Source organism: Oncorhynchus tshawytscha, linkage group LG26 (genome assembly GCF_018296145.1).
Source record: "Oncorhynchus tshawytscha isolate Ot180627B linkage group LG26, Otsh_v2.0, whole genome shotgun sequence".
NCBI classification, from domain to species: Eukaryota; Metazoa; Chordata; class Actinopteri; order Salmoniformes; family Salmonidae; genus Oncorhynchus; species Oncorhynchus tshawytscha.
This window is the reverse complement of record NC_056454.1, coordinates 22,230,538-22,251,395: the sequence shown is the minus strand read 5'-3', so window position 1 is coordinate 22,251,395 and position 20,858 is coordinate 22,230,538. Positions and strand designations below refer to the sequence as shown.

Below are 20,858 nucleotides of genomic sequence, written 5' to 3'. Positions count from 1 at the left end.
ACACAGTGGCCTTCATCATTCTTAAATGGAAGAAGATTGGTACCATCAAGACTCTTCCTAGACCTGGCCGCCCAGGCCAAATTGAGCAATCGGGGGAGAAGGGCCATGTTTTAAGGGAGGTGACCAAGCAGCCGATGGTCGCTCTGACAGAGCTCCAGAGTTCCTCTGTGGAGATGGGAGAACCTTCCAGAAGGACAACCATGTCTGCAGCACTCCACCAATCAGGCCTTTATGGTCGAGTGGCAAGACAGAAGCCCCTCCTCAGTAAAAGGCACATGACAGCCCACTTGGAGTTTGCCAAAAAACACCTAAAGACTCTCAGACCATGAGAAACAAGGTTCTCTGGTCTGATGAAACCAAGATTGAAACTCTTTGGCCTGAATGCCAAGCGTCGTGTCTGCAGGAATCCTGGCACCATCCCAACGGTGAAGCATGGTGGTTGCAGCATCATGCTGTGGGGATGTCTTTCAGTGGCAGGGACTGGGAGACTAGTCAGGATCGAGGGAAAGATGAACGGAGCAAAGTACAGATAGATCCTTGATGAAAACCTGCTCCAGAGCGCTCAGAACCTCAGACTGGGGCAAAGGTTCACCTTCCAACAGGACAACAACCCTAAGCAAACAGAAAAGACAATGCAGGAGTCTCTGAATGTCCTTGAGGGGCCCAACCAGAGCCCGGACTTGAGGCCGATCGAACTTCTCTGGAGAGACCTCAAAATAGCTGTGCAGAGGAGCTCCCCAGCAAACCTGACAGAGCTTGAGAGAATCTGCAGAGAACAATGGGAGAAACTCCCAAAATACAGGTGTGCCAAGTTTATAGCATCATACCCAAGAAGACTTGAGGCTGTAATTGCTGCCAAAGGTGCTACAACAAAGTACTGAGTAAAGGGTCTGAATACTTATGTAAATGTGATATTTTTTTAATTTGTAATTAATTTGTAAACATTTCTAAAAACCTGTTTTTGCTTTTTCATGTGTGGTATTGTGTGTAGATTGGTGAGGGAAAAAAACGATTTAATCAATTTTAGAATAAGACGGTAATGTAATAACATGTGGAATAAGTAAAGGGGTCTGAATATTTTCCGAAAGCACTCTAAATGTAGGGTTAGTTCGTGGTGCATATTTAAAATGTTCCCCTTTAAAAAATTGTATCACAAAATGTAACGTGATTAACCACACATACCGCACCGGAGAAGTATGGTGACGAACGATCTCTATGTTGGTGATGCTTTTGCCGCGTTCAAATTCCAGTCGGAACTTGGAAACTCGGATATTTCCGACTTGCATTTTTCGTTGAACGCGACACGTGTATAAGTACAACCAGTTAGCATGTCGGACATTTCCGAGTTTCCTAGTTCCGACTGGCATGTCAACATAGCATCTGTCTCTGTGCGACGTCAGGGAGTCCATCAAAAATAGGACAACCGGTCTCCGAGCTCCTCCCTCTCTGCTGCTGTAGCCGCCCACTCGCTGTACTCCGCCGCGTAGTTGCTCTGTCTTTCGCTGGAGATCAAGAACGCCGGAGTACTCTGAACCAGCAAGCAGCCATGGCAGAAAACGCCGGCTTGGATAACCACCGTATCAAGAGCTTCAAAAACAAGGGACGCGATGTCGAGGTAGGAGTGCACTTGGATAGGGTGGTTTAGACAATGATCCGTGTAGGATTTTATTTTAAGACACCGGCTATCTTCCTCGGCCTTGTCTGCCAATCTTTTGATGAAGCCTGGCTAGTTAACTAAGTTCGCTAGCTATTCGCAGCCAGCCTGCTGTTGTGTGCTGAGTTTATCCGGAATATCCTCCGTTTATTCGTCATCATAACGAACGGGCGTGGTTTACGGCCCTTATTCTCCATCAAATAGTTTGAAATGTCAGCCTGTTTCACCGACAACAAAAAGCTCTAGCCTAGGTAACTAACGTTAGCTGATTAACGTTACCTAACTATCGTACCACCGGTTTTGAAAGCAGACTAACAGAGTTGACAGCCCAACTAGCATAATCCAGAGTAGCTAGAGTATATGTCGATAACTAGCTAATCTAGCTGGGTTGGCTATCTATTAGCTAATTATACCCCCTTGATAACTTGTATTTTTTTGCTAGCACCCATATCCAACCATAATTAGACCGATGATTGCGACCCTGCAGGTACGCTTGTTTACATTGACCTACACTGGGGTCGGAACGCAATCAGGGAAATACGGCCTAGCAGGTGCGAGATATGGCTCGGAAAACGTACATCAATGTAGGGGATGGGATATACCACTGTACTCCACGTTTTCCTTGATCGAAAATGATACATGGAGAAGATTGAAATACTGCACATTTTTCCAGAAAACTTCCATTTCCGTCCTCATTGTCATAGCAGTAGCCACAGCAACCATTTTGGAATGGCAGCATCAGCCAATCCGCTCCTTTGTTGTTCAATGCCATGTGCCATTCCATAATGGCTGCTGTGGCTACTGCGAGCTAGCAGGATGGAATGGCCAGTTTTTCGGGGGAAAACAGCAGTATTTCAACCTTTTCGATGTATCAGTTTGGGTAAAGGTAAAATGTACGGTGGTATATCCCATCCCTGCATTGAAGTACATCTTATATCTTGGGTCTGCTCTGCGGTGTCTTAATAAGACCTTCCGATCCCAGTGCAGCTCAGTGTAAACAAGAGGATCAACAGCACAGTCAACTGGTGCAGTACATTAAAATATAATTGTACTCAACATTCTGGCTTCTAAAGCTTGTGAGATTAAATTCTAAAACTTGTGAGATTAAATTTTCCAAACAAATGTATGGCATTAATCTGAGGTATCAGTCTGTCAGGCAAGGTCGGAATCATCCTGCCGTAATGAACTGTGAACTAGCAAGCTAGCCAGCTAAAATTGTAATTTGAACAACTGCCTGTGCAGCAAATATTCTTATGTAGCTAGCTAACTAGGTGATGATGTTGTTAATTGCTGAATCTGTTTACTTGCCGCTTCCACCATCAATAGCTTGTTATCTGTATCGTTCTGTATCTCGTGGCTGAGTAGTCATCGTCACGAAAGCTGTCATTGTTTTCAGCCGATGCTAGTGGTATTATTAAAAACTATGGCATGCTGACCTCATGCATTGCTAGTAGTTAGCCGTGCCATCTTCAACAATAACACACACATTTCTGTCTTTACAGAGGTGTACAAATAGTAATCTTTGGGATACCCCCACTGTATGAAAGAATGGGTTTTCTGAGTAATTGTTGAATTAGAGTTGATTGTCTTTGGGAGCCATCTAAAACCATGGGAAGTGGACCCGTCTCATAGGTTGTTGTTTTGAAGCTGAGAGCCAACGTGACAAACACATGGCTACAATGACAGACATGACCACGTGCGCCACTGGGGCTATTTCGGGCATCCTGGAGGTCTGGCTTGGGTTCTTACTGGAGGTACAACCCGATCTATGACCCTCTAGAGGGGCCAGGAGGTAGAAGAAGCCCCTAAGCAGCACTGATCTACGACCTGGGAGTTATGTGTTCCTGCAATGGTTTTTAGGATTGGTAAAGAAATGCATCATCCTCCCCCCTTCAGAATTTAACTTAAGTGTTTCTGCTAGACTTTACAAATAGGCTACTGAGTATGAATACTGTAGCTATTGCTATGTGAATGGTAGTCTGCGTGTTTCTGCTCTGGCCAAAGTGCTGTTGTCTTGGCAAGGCAACAATGTAGCTTAGTTGAATACAGAAACAGTCTGGCACCCACTCTATAGTACCTCAGTATGGTTAGTACTGGGAAAATCAATCATTGGGGTTTGATCTAGGTTGAACTTGCTCATAACCACAGATCTAGGATGAGGTTACCTAATCCTGACCTTAACCACTAGGATGATCTGAAACTGCACCAGCAGAAGGGACTATTTTGACCAATTCCTCTGTTCAACAGTCTCTCGATGAACAGCCTTATGGGATATCATGTGAGATGCAGCCCAGCTTATGGTTGAGCCATGAGCATTACTTATCAGATATCTGTTTTTCTCTGTAAATTCCTACGGGTTTGAACTTGCTCAGTCCGTGTTCTGTGCCATAATGTTCACCCCAGTACACCATATCCAGGAGTAACACTCACTGTTGGCTCAGGACACTGCTCACCGGTCAAGCTATGTTTAGACTACAGCCTAATATATGTCCAGTGCCTTCAGAAACTATTCATACCCCTTGACTTATTCCACATTTTGTGTTACAGCCTGAATTAAAAAGGGATGAAATATATATATTTTTCTCACCCATCTACACACAATACCCCATGATGACAAAGTGAAAACATTTTTGAAAACATTTAACTAGGCCACTCCGGAACATTCAATGTCATCTTGGTAATCAACTCCAATGTATATTTGGCTTTGTGATTTAGGTTATTGTCCTGCTGAAAAATGAATTTGTCTCCATGTGTTTGTTGGAAAGTGGACTGAACCTGGTTTTCCTCTAGGATTTTGCCTGTGCTTAGCTCTATTCTGGTTCTTTCCATTCTAAACTCCCTAGTCCTTGCCGACGACAAGCCTACCCATAACACGATGCAGCCACCATCATGCTTGAGAATATGAAGCATGGTACTCAGTTACGTGTTGTTGGATTTGCCCCAGTCATAACACTTTGTATTCAATACATAAAGTTAATTTCTTTGCCATATTTTTTTGCAGTTTTACTTTAGTGCCTTATTGCAAACCAGATGCATGCGTTGGAATATTTTTATTCTGTACAGGCTTCCTTTTCCCTGTCATTTATGTTAGTATTGTGGAGTAACTACAGGGCATTTGGAAAGTATTCAGACCCCTAGATCTTTCCCACATTCTGTTACATTACAGCCTTATTCTAAAATTGAATGCATACATGTTCATTCATCTACACCCAATACCCCATAATAACAAAGCAAAAACATATCTATTTTTAGACATTTCTGCAGATGTATTAAAAAGAACTGAAATGACATTTTCCCCTTTTACTTTGCTCAGTACTTTGTTGAAACCCCTTTGACAGCAATTACAGCCTTGAGTCTTCTTGCGTATGACACTACAAGCTTGACACCTGTATTTGGAGAGTATTTCCCATTCTTCTCTGCTGTTCCTCTCAAGCTCTGTCAGGTTGGATGGGGAGCACTGCTGCACAGCTATTTTCAGGTCTCTCCAGAGATGTTAGATTGGGTTCAAGTCCGGACTCTGGCTGGGCCACTCAAGGACATTCAGAGACTTGTCCCGAAGCCACTCCTGCGTTGTCTTGGCTGTGTGCTTAGGGTCGTTGTCCTTTTGAAGGTGAACTTTCACCCCAGTATGAGGTCCTGAGCGTTCTGGAGCAGGTTTTCTCTTGTCATCTTCCCTTTGATCCTGACTAGTCTCCCAGTCCCTGCCGCTGAAAAACATCCCCACAGCATGATGCTGCCACGACCATGTTTCACCGTTGGGATGGTGCCAGGTTTCCTCCAGACGTGACGCTTGGCATTCAAACCAAAGAGTTTCAATCTTGGTTTCATCAGACCAGAGAATCTTGTTTCTTATGGTCTGCGAGTCTTTTTGGCTGTGTCATTATGGGGTATTGTGTGTAGAGTTGATGAGATTTAGAATAAGGCTGTAACGTAACAAAATGTGGAAAAAGTAAAGGGGTCTGAAGAATTTCCGAATGCACTGTACAATGTTGTTGATCCGTTCTCAGTTTTCGCTTATCACAGCCATTAAACTCTGCAACTGTTTTAAAGTCACGATTGGCCTCGTGGTGAAATCTGAGTAGTTTCCTTACTCTCTGGCAATTGAGTTAGGAAGGACACCTGTGTCTTTGTAGTGACTGGGTGTTTTGAAACACCATCCAAAGTGTAATTCATAACTTCACCATGCTCAAATGGATATTCAATGTTGCCTTTATTTTTTTCCTCCCCATCTACCGATAGGTGACCTATGCGATAGGTGACCTAGGCATTGGAAAACCTCCCTGGTCTTTGTGGTTGAATCAGTGTTTGAAATTCATTGCTCGGCTGAGGGACCTTAAAATTATCTGTATGTGTGGGGTACAGAGATGAGGTTGTCATACAAAACCAATGTTAAACACTATTATTGCACACAGTGAGTCCATGCAACTTATGTGACTTGTTAAGCACATTTTTACTTCTGAACTTATTTAGGCTTATCATAACCAAGGGGTTGAATACTTGATTCAAGACATTTCAGCTTTTCATTTTAAGTTAAATCTAAATTTAGCCATGTGGAAAAGTCCAGGGGTGTGAATACTTTCTGAGGGCCTGGATCTGTTAATCATGGTCTTCAATCTAAATCAGGTGTGTTAGTGCTTGGCTATAACAAAGCCTGCACAGACCCACACTTGCCCTCTGCTGATCTAGGTGAGACAGGTGCTCAGAGAGACCGGTGCTTTGGCTGGGTCAATGTTAGGTTGTTAGAGAAAGGAGAGGGGTATCCCTCTGGTTCTCTGCTCCCCAGACAGGGTCAAGCCCAGACCAAGGCTGGGAGGATGTGACTGGCACACGTGATGTATGTAAGGGGCTATTTAGGATGGCAATATGAACCGCAGCGCACAGTCACAAGATCTGAGACCAGCTCACAGTCATGAGTGGACTAATAACACATTACCATTACACAAACACACATGGATTAACCTGAACCATTACGATATCAAGTGGTGTGTATAACTTATGCTTTTTTAGCCTATTGCTTACATATTTTACCCCTCAATTCCTATGTTCTGACCTATACCTATATTACTTTCTAGTATGTTTTCATGCTGCTTCCAAAAGCACATTGTGCCATTTTAAGAAGTTCAGAGAGGGATGTTGTGTTTTTAAAATGTGTTATCAGTGAATTGTCGTGTCTGTCTCATATTGCTCCCTGTGTGTTTGTGTTCCAGACTATGAGAAGACATCGAAATGACGTGACAGTCGAGCTGAGGAAGGTGAGAGAAGAAGCCTAATTTTAAATTTTGGTGATGCACAATTTGTAGGCGTACTTCCACGGCTCCCTATATTAATATTGACCTCCCTGCTTACCACACACACACACATCTATAGACGGGCTGTTCCTTTCTCACCCTGTGTCTTGACACAGACTTGGTATTCGTCTCAATCTATCCAGAATGATTCCTCTATGGGGGCAATAACCCCAATTTGACCCCCTCATTTTCTGACCATGACCCAAACAACATGATATTTCACCTCTCTGGATTGGCCTCTGATCCCTGTAAACTGCCTTCTCCCCTTTTCCATAACCGTAAACTAAGTAGTTAGGTTTCTTTGTTTGGCCCACTGCGGTGATTTGCTGCAGGTAGAAATTGCCTTTGTCATTCAGCTGCTCCCTCTAAGCATGGTCGGTATCCAGATTGTCACACTGACCTTGTGCCGTACCTGTATATTTGGTTATAACTGAACACAAAGGGCGCAATTTTCAACCCCCACTGAGCCTTTTTAATTCGCATGTTAGCAATACTAACAAGTACATGTAAAATCCCATTGAAAATGCTAACTAGCGCTTTGCAAACATTTTATACAGTCTGACCTAAACTATTTTCAGGACAGACATCCCAGTTCATCCCAGTTATACAAGTAACAAAAAAATTCTACCCAGTTTGCTGGACGCACAAAACAAATACTAGACAGCAGGGCTCTTGATCCAGGAGGGGATTCTCTGCTCCTACCAGCAAGCAAAGCTTGATTTTGGAAGAAGCTAACCACTTAGCTAGATAGCTAACTAGCTACTAAATTAGCACACCAAATGCAAAACTTTAGGGCATTTAGCACATTTTATACAGTTATCAGATATCTAACAGGGCTAACTGGGCTAGTTGTGAATTCCACACTGTAACTAGATCACCTGGCTTGTGCTGCACAACAGCGGGTGAGTCACAAGGCTCCGGTTTCTCATTGTTGTGTGCTTGTAAACAAACACCACGTGAACGGGTACTACCGGTAAGCTTCATAATGAAAAATGATGTGACCGGTGAAATGAAGAAGGCAATCTTTATCTCTGAACATATTGCACAAGTTGATTGTAGGTATTCACTTAAAAAGTAGCTACAAATATGCAAGTGTGTAAAAACGAAAAAATCCAAGGAATAGTTTCAATGGTATTGAAAAATCATCCCGTGGCTATTTCCAAATATACGGTGTACCGTCCCTCAACATGCCCACTACCCTTCGCCTTGATCTGCATACCTATGTAATGTCACTGTACTATCCAGACTTGGTGATCAATAACAGACTACATCGTCAGGATGCTGAAACCTAGATTAGATGGCAGTCCATGGAGATTGGCAGAGATTTACAAGAATATCCAGATGTAATGTATCGTGAGGTGCTCGCTGTGTTTGCCTGTTTGATGTGGTTGCCTAAATCAGAACCGTGTAATGGCTACAATACACCCAATTAGTATGGTTGTCATGCATTTACTTACACCTTTGTAATAGGGATGCACAATGAATCAAATTTTAATCGAAATTGCAATATTGACATGTGAAACGCCATGAATGTAACATTCAAATATAATAAGGGTCCCCTGGGAAACGTTGACCAACACTTTGGGTCCTACCCTGTCACAACTTCTACTCTACCTGTCTTTGTCATTAGTTGTCATGCCACACAATGCCAACCATAGAATCGGAATACCAATTTTATTTTCATGATTCCAACAGTTCACCCAAGTGTTTTGATCAAAATCACAGTCACAATATATTCTTTAAAAAAAGACTGTTAAATGACGTGCCCATATCGTGCAGCCCTGTGTTGTAAAGAGCAAGAGACTGAAGGGTTTCTCTTCTCCTCTCCGGTGATTGGCAGGTATCCCTGTCACTCATACATCCAACAATTCGCTGCTCTCATGTTGACTTGGTGATCTCTCTGACACAAGTCCCCTGGTCATGGCTTTGAATCTTACTTTCCCCTCCCCTAACTATTTCGTCCTCCGTAAAACCCCCTAAGGGCTTTGACACACTCCTCACTCTCCTTCCTCTTCACATGTTTTTTTTCTCTGAGGTTAAAACAATCGCCTGTAGTCGTTGCTAAGTTACCATTGAGGAAAAGAGGGAGACATGGCTAGAAACTAGTTTAGGGCCTAATTCAGTGAGGGAGCGAAAAAGAAAGAGCTGAGTTAGTGTGCTGCTGTAGTCTGGCTGCACATTCCATTATGCCAGAGCAGAGAGCAGCACCGGGATGGTTCGTCACCAGTAGTGACGCACGGCCCAGCACTGCAGCACACACTGGAATGTAGGCCAAGGGATTCTCCTCCCTCCCTCCCTACCACTGACTCACATGCCGACCGGCTGTGTCTGTCTTTTTCACGCTCTATTCAACACCAATATGGGTGTGTCTCACTGTGCCTGCTCCTCAACTTTCTAGGAGTGTATGCCTTTGTTTTTTGTGTGTTTTTAATTGGGGTGTTTTTGATTAGTGTTTCTCTGTAAAGTTTAGTAACTATAGGGGACATCCCCCATAACAACACCGGGTTTGTACTTTGTCCCCTGTACGGAGAGACTAAGGTTCCAGAGATACACACATTCTAGGGATGCGAGGGCCAGCTGTTTTTCGACCAATATCTATCTCAGTCACAAGAAGTTTGCTGTCGGAGTTTGTACTGCTACTCTGTCGCGTATTTGAATATTCATCAGTGTTTTGTTCTCTTGTCCCTCCCCTCTCTTCCGTCAGAACAAACGAGACGAGCATCTCCTGAAGAAGAGGAATGTCCCACAGGAGGACAGTCTGGAGGACTCCGACTTCGACTCCGACTTCAAAGGGGTATGTGGGATGTCTGTGTGTTCCACTTTAGCGACCCATTTGCCATTGCAGTAGGATGAGAGACTTGTTCCAGATAGAGAATCTAGGCAGTAGATTTCTGTCTGTTTGGACAGGGCAGGTGTTGCCATTCCTCCCGAAGAGCTACTGGCATTGGACATTGTCAGCTCTAGACAATATATTTCTATGTATGATGTTGTAATCTAGACATGCGTCCTTAAGCCCCCCTGGTCTCTCCAATGCACCCATGGCTTCTCTAGGGTTTGTATAATGTATCGTGCTCAAAGCCTTGTCACCCTGCTGACTGGAGCCCTGTCATTGAGCTAATGAGATGAGGAATAGGACCTGACCTAGCTGCTACCAGGTGATGTATGGTTATGATGGAGTAGCATGGCATTCTCAGCCTGTGAGCTCATTCAGCCTCAACCAGCCAGTCAACACAGCACTGTGAAACACTGGCGTGTGGAGCGAGACCGAGAGGGACAGACTGTGTGTATCAATGACATGTTGACCGATCAGTGTGAAGTAGCCAGATGTTAATGTGAATTGTATCCCCTTCCCCCATGTTGTTGTTGATCTGTAACTTGGTACTGATTGTGTTCCATCCCTTCCCTCTCTTTGCAGCAAAACGTCACACTAGAGGCGATCTTACAGGTAAGGCTCAACTTTATGTACAAAGAAGTGATAAACTCTTATCTCCTTCGGTGCCGTTTGTTCTCCCTCTCATTCTCTCCCTGTCTCCCTCGTCCTGTGAGCATGTGGTGCTGTAACTTGTTCTCTGTCTCTCTGAAGAACGCCACCAGTGATAATGCTGTGGTCCAGCTTAGTGCCGTACAGGCTGCCAGGTAAGTGTGTGTGAGACCTCTTCACAGTTTTGAACCTCTCGCCCTGTTTTGTATTCCATGATTGAAACATGACTTTTCCTGTTTTTGTGTGTGTCAGAAAACTCCTCTCCAGTGACCGAAACCCTCCCATTGATGACTTGATAAAGTCTGGCATCCTGCCCATCTTAGTCAAATGTCTGGAGAGAGACGACAAGTGAGTCTGATGCGTTAACCCAATGTCCTCCCCTGGATGGTCTCTACTAATGCACTGTTTGTACATTTTTTACTGGAATTACTGAAGACTGGCTAGGATCCATGATGTAGAGGGGCTACTAGTGTGTGTGTGTGTGCGCATGCTGCTTTGTGTGTGTGCGAGGCACAGGGTGGTCTGTTGGCCCTGCCGTCCGGTGCCAATCCAAATAAAAGAGCGTTCCTGTCCTCTGGATTTCCCCCATTCCCAGGACCTAGTTGTGTTCAGGGCCAAACACAAACACACACAGGACCTTGTGGTCATGAAGGGGACAGATGTGCGCACACACCCAGGAGTCAGTACAGGAGGGCGCAGGGGTTGGAGGGTTACTATAGCGATGAGCTGCGGATGCACAGCTGTCATGGCGACTGCTGCAGTCTGTCAGACACTGAAATTCCTGGAGCACAGAGGGCACTGCAACCAAACACACCATTGTTTACACACACATTGTGTGTGTTTGTGTGGACTGAAGAGGAGGAAGAAGCAAGGGCAGGGTTAGGAGAAAGATGCGTTCGTGTTAATGGAAGCCCTAGAATGATCTTTCTCACTCTCCCCCCTCCTTTCTCTCCTCCAGTCCGTCTCTTCAGTTTGAGGCAGCCTGGGCCCTGACCAACATAGCGTCTGGCACGTCACAACAGACCCAGGCTGTGGTCAAGTCCAGTAAGTTCACCCTGTGGTCATTCTGCTCTGCTGTTATTCTGACTGTCTGGGCTTTGCTAATGTTTATCTTTGTGTGTGTTAAATTGTCAATTCCTAACGGTGTTTGTACTCATGTACAGATGCTGTTCCCCTGTTCCTGCGTCTGCTCCACTCTCCCCATCACAATGTGTGTGAACAGGCTGTGTGGGCGCTAGGCAACATCATAGGTGAGTATGGCTGATACAGTTAACACATCATTAAAGTTATGTTTGTGTGTTTCTTCTGTAATGACTAACCATGTGACCGGATCAGGAAAAACTGGTGCCCCAATGATGGCCTTTGACCTGTGATGCTCCTCCTCCAGGCGACGGGCCACAGTGCAGGGATTACGTCATCTCACTGGGTGTGGTCAAGCCCCTGCTGTCCTTCATTAACCCCTCCATCCCCATCACCTTCCTCCGTAACGTCACCTGGGTCATTGTCAACCTCTGTCGCAACAAGGACCCACCGCCCCCCATGGAGACAGTACAGGAGGTACGTGTGTGTTCTGATCAAAATGCAAATAGTCTGGGTGGCCAATTGTTCAGCGGTCTTATCGCTTGGGGGTAGAAGCTGTTAAGGAGCCTTTTGGTCCCAGACTTGGCTCTCTGGCACCGTTTGCCGCCTGGTTTGGCACCCTCTGTAGCGCCTTACGGTCGGGTGCCAAGAGGTTGCCAAATCAGGCGGTGATGCTACCGGTCAGGATGCTCTCAATGGCGCAGCTGTACAATTTTTTGAGGTTCTGGGGACCCATGCCAAATCTCTTCAGTCTCCTTAGGGGGAAAGGGCATTGTTGTTCCCTCTTCACGACTGTCTTTGTGTGTTTGGACAATAATAGTTTGTTGGTGATGTGGACACCAAGGAACTTGAAACTTTCCACTCGCTCGACTACAGACCTGTCAATGTGAATGGGGGTGTGTTCGGCACTCCTTTTCCTGTAGTCCACGATCAGCTCCTTTGTCTTGACTACGTTGGGGGAGAGGTTGTTGTCCTGGCACCACACTGCCAGATCTCTGACCTCTTCCCTATAGGCTGTCTTGTTGTTGTCGGTGATGAGGCCTACCAGTTGTGTTGTCAGCAGACTTAATGATGGTGTTTGAGTCGTTCTTGGCCATGCAGTCGTGGGTGATCCAGGGAGTACAGGAAGGGACTAAGCACGCACCCCTGAGCGGCCCCTGTGTTGAGGATCAGTGTGGCGGATGTGTTGTTGCCTACCCTTGTGCCGCCCCCAGGTAATGTCAGGAAGTCCAGGATCCAGTTGCAGAGGGAGGTGTTTAGTCCCAGGGTCCTTAGCTTAGTGATGAGCTTGGAGGGCACTATGGTGTTGAATGCTGAGCTGTAGTCAATGAACAGCATTCTCACACAGCTGGTGCTCTCATGTACGCTTCAGTGTTGCTTACCTCGACGCAAGCACAAAAGGCATTTAGCCTGTCTGGTACTCTCGTGTCACTGGGCAGCTCGCAGCTGGGTTTCCATTTGTTGTCCGTAATAGTTTGCAAGCCCTGTCACTTCCAACGAGCGTCAGAGCCGGTGTAGTAGGATTCAATCTTTGTCCTGTATTGATGCTTTGCCTGTTTGCTGGCTCGTCTGAGGGCCGGATTTCTTATATAAGCGTCTGGCTCCTTGAAAGCGGCAGCTCTGGCCCTTAGCTCGGTGCGGATGTTGCCTGTAATCCACGGCTTATGTATGTACAGTCTCTCTTATTGATGAGAACGATGACTGAGGTGGTGTACTCAATGCCATTGGATGGGTCCCAGAACATATTCCAGTATGTGCTGGCAAAACAGTCCTGTAGTGTAGCATCCACGTCATCTGACCACGTCCGTATTGAGTGAGTCACTGGTACTTCCTGCTTTCGTTTTTGCTTGTAAGCAGGAATCAGGAGGATATAATTATGGTCAGATATGCCAAATGGAGGGTGAGGGAGAGCTTTGTGCGTCTCTGTGTGGAGTAAAGGTGGTCTAGGTTTTTTTCCCCCTCTGGTTGCACATGTAACATGCTGGTAGAAATGAAGGAAAATCTATTTTAAGTTTGCCTGCGTTAAAGTCCCAGGCAACTGGGAGCGCCGCTTCTGGATGAGCATTTTCTTGTTTGCTTATGGCCTTACACAGCTCATTGAGTGTGGTCTTAGTGCCAGCATCGGTTTGTGGTGGTAAATGACGGCTCCGAAAAATATAGTGTGATCTGCAGCTTATAATGAGATAAGCAATACCTCGAGACATCGCGCACCAGTTATTATTGACAAATAAGACACACACCACCACCCCTCGTCTTACCGGACGTAGCTGTTCAGTCCTGCCGGTGCACGGAAAACCCAGACAGCTCTATATTATCCATGTCGTCGTTCAGCCACGACTCAGTCAAACAACATAAGATATTGGTAGGATAGTCTCGAACGGAGCTCATCCAGTTTATTCTCAAGTGATTGCACATTGGCCAAAATAACAGATAGTAGAGGCGGGTTACCCACACGCCAACAAATTCTCACAAGGCATCCAGATCTGCGCCCCCTGTATTACATATTTTTCTTCATGCGAATGAAGGGGATTTTGGCCTGGTCCGGGAGAAACAGTATATCCTTCATGTCAGACTCATTAAAGAAAAAAGTCTTTGTCCAGTTCGAGGTGAGTAATCGCTGTTCTGATATCCAGAAGCTCGTTTCAGTCGTAAGAGACGGTAGCAGCAACATTATGTACAAAATAAGTTACAAACGATGAGAAAAAAACACACAAAATAGCATAATTGGTTAGGAGCCTGTAAAAACGTCAGTCGTCTCCTCCAGTGCCATTAGGTATTCCAATTTATGAGTAGAGTTATAGTGGTGCGCTCTCCAGCTAGTCAGACAAATCACGTGTAACTAGGGGGAATGTTTTACTGCATGACTTTACATGGCCACATTTCCAGTCTGCTTTTGACACTCCTCTCTCCACTTGTTTTTTGTCTCTTTCCCAGCTTCTCCCAGCGCTGTGTGTTCTTATATACCACACAGATATAAATGTAAGTATGCGAGCATACAGTCCCTTCAAAGTATTCACACCCTTTGATCCATTCCACGTTGTGTTGATACAGCCTGAATTCAAAATGGATTAAATACTACTTCTTTTTAAAAAAAAATCTCACCCATCTACACACAATACCCCATAATGACATCACAACACCCCATAATGACAAAGTGAAAACAAGTTTTTAGACATCTTTGCACATTTATTGAAAATGAAATGCAGGAATATATCTCATTAACATAGGTATTCAATACTTTGTAGAAGCACCTTTGGCAGCCAATACAGGTGTGTGTCTTTCTGGGTATGTCTCTAAGAGCTTTCCACACCTGGATTGTGCAACTTTTGCCCATTTCTTCTTTTTTTTTAAATTAAAAAATATTTATATTTTCAGAATTCTTCAAGCCCTGTCAAATTGATTGTTGATCATTGCTAGATATCCATTTTCAGTTCTTGACATAGATTTTTAAGTAGATTTAGGTCAAAACTGTAACTCACTACAATGTTGTTGATCCATCCTCAGTTTTCTCCAATCACAGCCATTAAACTCTGTAACTGTTTTAAAGTCACCATTGGCCTCATGGTGTAATCCCTGAGCGATTTTCCTTCCTCTCCGGCAACTGAGTTAGGACGCCTGTATCTTTGTAGTGACTGGGTGTATTGATAACTTCATAATGCTCAACGGGATATTCAATGTCTGCTTTTATTTTTCACCCATCTACCAATATTCTTTGCGAGGCATTGGAAAGCCTCTCTGGTCTTTGTGGTTGAATATGTGTTTGAAATTCCCTGCTCTACTAAGGGACCTTAAAGATAATTGTATGTGTTGGGTACGGAGATGAGGTAGTCACATTAAACACTATTATTGCACACAGTGAGTCCATGCAACTTACGTGACTTGTTAAGCAAGTTTTTACTCCTGAACTTATTTAGGCTTTACATAACAAAGGGGTTGAATACCTATTGACTGAAGACATTTCAGCTTTTCATTTTTTATTAATTTGTAAATGTTTTGAATAAGTTAATTGCACTTTGACATTATGGGGTATTGTCATGTGTAGGCCAGTGACAAATGTCAATTTAATACATTTGGGCTGTAACAAAAAAATGTGGAAAAAGTCCAGGGGTGTGAATACTATCTGAAAGCACTGCACGTTTATTACAACTAAATGAAGGGTTTGCCATAAGTTTGACAGCATCATGTTAAGCCCTACCATACTCAGCTGCTTTTGTGAGCAACACTTATTGGACTCCTTGGTTTCCACTGTATGTTTGTAGATCCTTGTGGACACGGTGTGGGCTCTGTCCTACCTGACAGACGGTGGGAACGAGCAGATTCAGATGGTGATAGACTCTGGCGTGGTCCCCTTCCTTGTCCCCCTGCTCAGCCACCAGGAGGTCAAAGTTCAGGTAAGGAGTCAACTGATAACATTGTGATTTTTAGAAGACTGTAACAAACTTTGGTGTGGTGTACTTATAAAATGCATAATTTCCTACCTCCTTCCTATCTGGAAGAAGAAAGAAACACTGATTTACTAAGATTGGATTGATTAATTAAAGCAACAAATCTTGGATCTACCGATCACTATGGGTAGGAGTTTTTGCAGAAAAATGCTGCCATATGTTCAGGAAAAGCTCAGTGATTTTATTTCAAGGGAAAGAGGAAATTATGTATTTTATAAGTAATACATTCAGGGTGTTCTATGTATTTTATAAGTAATACATTCAGGGTGTTCTATGCATTTTATAAGTAATACATTCAGGGTGTTCTATGCATTTTATAAGTAATACATTCAGGGTGTTCTATGCATTTTATAAGTAATACATTCAGGGTGTTCTATGCATTTTATAAGTAATACATTCAGGGTGTTCTATGCATTTTATAAGTAATACATTCAGGGTGTTCTATGCATTTTATAAGTAATACATTCAGGGTGTTCTATGCATTTTATAAGTAATACATTCAGGGTGTTCTATGCATTTTATAAGTAATACATTCAGGGTGTTCTATGTATTTTATAAGTAATACATTCAGGGTGTTCTATGCATTTTATAAGTAATACATTCAGGGTGTTCTATGCATTTTATAAGTAATACATTCAGGGTGTTCTATGTATTTTATAAGTAATACATTCAGGGTGTTCTATGCATTTTATAAGTAATACATTCAGGGTGTTCTATGCATTTTCTGAAACGCTGACATTGTGGGTGTTGACTTGCTGTGATGTCACTTCCTGCAGACGGCTGCTCTGAGGGCGGTGGGGAATATTGTGACTGGGACAGACGAGCAGACACAGGTGGTGCTCAACTGTGACGTCCTCTCCCACTTCCCCAACCTGCTCACACACCCCAAAGAAAAGATCAACAAGGTAGAACACGCACACTCTCCTAGGAGAGGGAACGGGAAAGTCCAGGGAAACGGGGAGGACGTAGGGCGCTTATGTCAAGGCTTTTCTATGATTGTCCTGCCATTAAGAAGTTGTTTGGTTTGACTGCGTGTGGCTAGACTGTTAACAGAAAGTGTTCTGGCATAACCGCATGTGATTGGTTCGTTTACAGGAAGCAGTGTGGTTCTTGTCCAATATCACGGCTGGGAACCAGCAGCAGGTCCAGGCAGTGATCGACGCAGGACTCGTCCCCTTGATCATCCACCAACTGGCCAAGGTGAGAGCCGTGGTGTGTGGTTGGTGTGTGCGTTTGTCTGTGTGAGAGGTGATATTTCTGTCATTGCTGTGTGCTGAGTTGTTCTGTAGTGCTGACAGTCTGTGTGTCTGCAGGGGGACTTTGGCACTCAGAAGGAGGCAGCATGGGCCATCAGCAACCTCACCATCAGCGGCAGGAAAGACCAGGAAAGTAACACACACACACACACACACACACACACACACTGCAACCTCCATATCAGCCAGACTATTGACTTGGACAGAGGTACAAGAGGCAGGTACGGGGCTAGCACTGTCAGGCTAGGGCCTCTGTAGCTGGAGCATTCATACCAGTGAGTTTATGAACTAGTAGGCACGCAGTGACTGAACCTGATACAATCACACGTGTCAGGAGCTATTTGTCAGAAATTCTTACTGCTGTATTCAGTTCTGTATTTTCTGATATGTTGATGTGTAGGTGGAGTACCTGGTGCAGCAGAATGTGATCCCTCCGTTCTGCAGCCTGCTGTCAGTGAAGGACTCCCAAGTGGTTCAGGTGGTCCTAGATGGCCTCAAGAACGTCCTTATCATGGCCGGGGACGAGGCCAGCACCATTGCTGAGATCATAGAGGAGTCTGGAGGTGTGTGTGTATATTGTCATCATGGCTGAAGGTGTGTGAGGGGAAAGTTTCTGTTGTCTGACTGCGCCTCCACTGCTCTGCTCTAAGGTCTGGAGAAGATAGAAAATCTGCAGCAACATGAGAATGAGGACATCTACAAATTAGCCTTCGAGATCATCGACCAGTACTTCTCAGGCGACGATGTGAGTTATAAGACAGACAGACAGACACACACACACACACACACAAACTCCTCTTACCTTTCTTCTTTCTCCCTCAGATTGATGAGGATCCTAGTTTAATTCCTGAAGCCACCCAAGGGGGGACCTTCAACTTTGACCCCGCCTCCAACCTGCAGACGAAGGAGTTCAAGTTCTAGGAGCCGGTCCATCAAGCAGCACGGGTACTGTCAAACCCACCTCAGACATTCATCCACCTATCTCTCCACCAAACTGGCAACTTGCTACAGAAGGATTGTACACACCTGCTATTACTTCAACATGGTCACCCATCTTGCAATTGAAGGATTCACCCACCGCCACCACCGCTACAATACTCCACCTCTGTACTGAAGGATCCCTAACAACTACCACTATTCATCACAACCTGGTAACCCAGACGGGTCCAGGTAATTCATCCAGCACCAATACAATCTGATCTCAGGCAGTCGTAGCCGATGCTTTGAAATGTCATGTGAAAATCATATGGACGGAAGAAAAAGCCTGTTGGGGCAATATTTTAGAATTGCCAAATATCACGATCTACACGTACACACGCACAAAAACACCGTTGAAGACACTTGGGAAGAATTGTTTTAGAAGCCAATAGATCACAGATGGGGAAAGGATACTGACGTTTGTTTGCGGGTTCGTTTTGTGCTTCACCTCTGGATTGTCCTTGGATTCTCATTCTCCCTCAGTCATTGTCACACACACACGTCGTCAGTCAGTCAGTCAGTCACGTCGTCAGTCAGTCAGTCAGTCACGCACGTCGTCAGTCACGCACGTCGTCAGTCAGTCAGTCAGTCACGCACGTCGTCAGTCAGTCAGTCACGCACGCCGTCAGTCAGTCACGCACGTAGTCAGTCACGCACGTCAGTCAGTCAGTCAGTCACGCACGTCGTCAGTCACGCACGTCGTCAGTCAGTCACGCACGTCGTCAGTCAGTCACGCACGTCAGTCAGTCAGTCACGCACGTCGTCAGTCAGTCAGTCACGCACGTCGTCAGTCAGTCAGTCACGCACGTCGTCAGTCAGTCACGCACGTCGTCAGTCAGTCAGTCACGCACGTCGTCAGTCAGTCACGCGCACGTCGTCAGTCAGTCACGCACGTCGTCAGTCAGACAGTCACGCACGTCGTCAGTCAGTCACGCACGTCGTCAGTCAGTCACGCACGTCGTCAGTCAGTCAGTCACGCACGTCGTCAGTCAGACAGTCACGCACGTCGTCAGTCAGTCAGTCACGCACGTCGTCAGTCAGTCAGTCACGCACGTCGTCAGTCAGTCAGTCACGCGTCGTCAGTCAGTCAGTCAGTCAGTCACGCACGTCGTCAGTCAGTCAGTCACGCACGTCGTCAGTCACGCACGTCGTCAGTCAGTCAGTCACGCACGCGTCGTCAGTCAGTCACGCACGTCGTCAGTCAGTCAGTCACGCACGTCGTCAGTCAGTCAGTCACGCACGCCGTCAGTCACGTCGTCAGTCACGCACGCCGTCAGTCACGCACGCACGTCGTCAGTCACGCACGCACGCCGTGTCGCCAGTCACGCACGCACGTCGTCAGTCACGCACGCACGTCGTCAGTCACGCACGCACGTCGTCAGTCACGCACGCACGTCGTCAGTCACGCACGCACGTCGTCAGTCACGCACAGACACAGGCACGCACGTCGTCAGTCACGCACACAGTCACTCTCACAGGCACGCACGTCGTCAGTCACGCACAGACACGCACACAGTCACTCTCACAGACACGCACACAGTCACTCTCACAGACACGCACACAGTCACTCTCACAGACACGCACACAGTCACTCTCACAGACACGCACACAGTCACTCTCACAGACACACGCACACAGTCACTCTCACAGACACACGCACACAGTCACTCTCACAGACACACGCACACAGTCACTCTCACAGACACACGCACACAGTCACTCTCACAGACACACGCACACAGTCACTCTCACAGACACACGCACACAGTCACTCTCACAGACACACGCACACAGTCACTCTCACAGACACACGCACACAGTCACTCTCACAGACACACGCACACAGTCACTCTCACAGACACACGCACACAGTCACTCTCACAGACACACGCACACAGTCACTCTCACAGACACAGTCACTCACAGACTCACAGACACAATCACTCTCACAGACACACAGACAGTCACTCTCACAGACACCCAGACACACACACAGTCACTCTCAGACACACACACACAGTCGCTCTCACAGACACACACAGTCGCTCTCACAGACACACACAGTCGCTCTCACAGACACACAGTCGCTCTCACACACACACAGTCGCTCTCACAGACACACAGTCGCTCTCACAGACACACAGTCGCTCTCAGACACACACAGTCGCTCTCACAGACACACACAGTCGCTCTCTCACACACACAGTCGCTCTCTCACACACACAGTCGCTCTCACAGACACACACACACACACAGAGGTACTCTCTCACAGACACACAGAGTCTCTCTCACACACACACACAGTCGCTCTCACACACACACAGAGGTCTCTCTCACACATACACAGTCGCTCTCACACACACACAGGTCGCTCTCACAGACACACACAGTCTCTCTCACACACACACACAGTACTCTCTCACACACACACAGAGTCGCTCTCTCACACACACAGAGAGTACTCTCTCACACACACACAGAGGTACTCTCTCACACACACACACAGAGGTCTCTCTCTCACACACAGAGGTCTCTCTCACACACACAGAGGTACTCTCTCACACACACAGAGGTACTCTCTCTCACACACACACAGAGGTACTCTCTCACACACACACACAGAGGTACTCTCTCTCACACACACACAGAGGTACTCTCTCTCACACACACACAGAG

The 20,858-nt window shown here is 45.7% G+C and overlaps 1 protein-coding gene across 2 annotated transcripts; it reads left to right on the top strand.

Moving 5' to 3' along the window:
- Positions 1-1,417: 1,417 nt before the first annotated feature.
- On the top strand, positions 1,418-18,549 carry LOC112225378 (importin subunit alpha-4). 2 transcript variants are annotated; one of them, XM_024389305.2, is made up of 17 exons: positions 1,418-1,615; positions 6,862-6,906; positions 9,647-9,736; positions 10,358-10,387; positions 10,526-10,578; positions 10,676-10,771; positions 11,382-11,467; positions 11,587-11,673; positions 11,811-11,980; positions 14,438-14,482; positions 15,763-15,894; positions 16,725-16,853; positions 17,044-17,148; positions 17,262-17,333; positions 17,605-17,767; positions 17,855-17,949; positions 18,027-18,549. In XM_024389305.2, exons 1-17 carry the CDS (start codon positions 1,547-1,549, stop codon positions 18,123-18,125), a joined length of 1,566 nt encoding a protein of 521 aa, XP_024245073.1. In that variant the 5' UTR covers positions 1,418-1,546; the 3' UTR covers positions 18,126-18,549. The 2 variants fall into 2 exon arrangements, with proteins under 2 accessions (XP_024245073.1, XP_024245074.1); XM_024389306.2 differs by lacking the exon at positions 1,418-1,615 and adding an exon at positions 6,558-6,636.
- Positions 18,550-20,858: the final 2,309 nt, after the last annotated feature.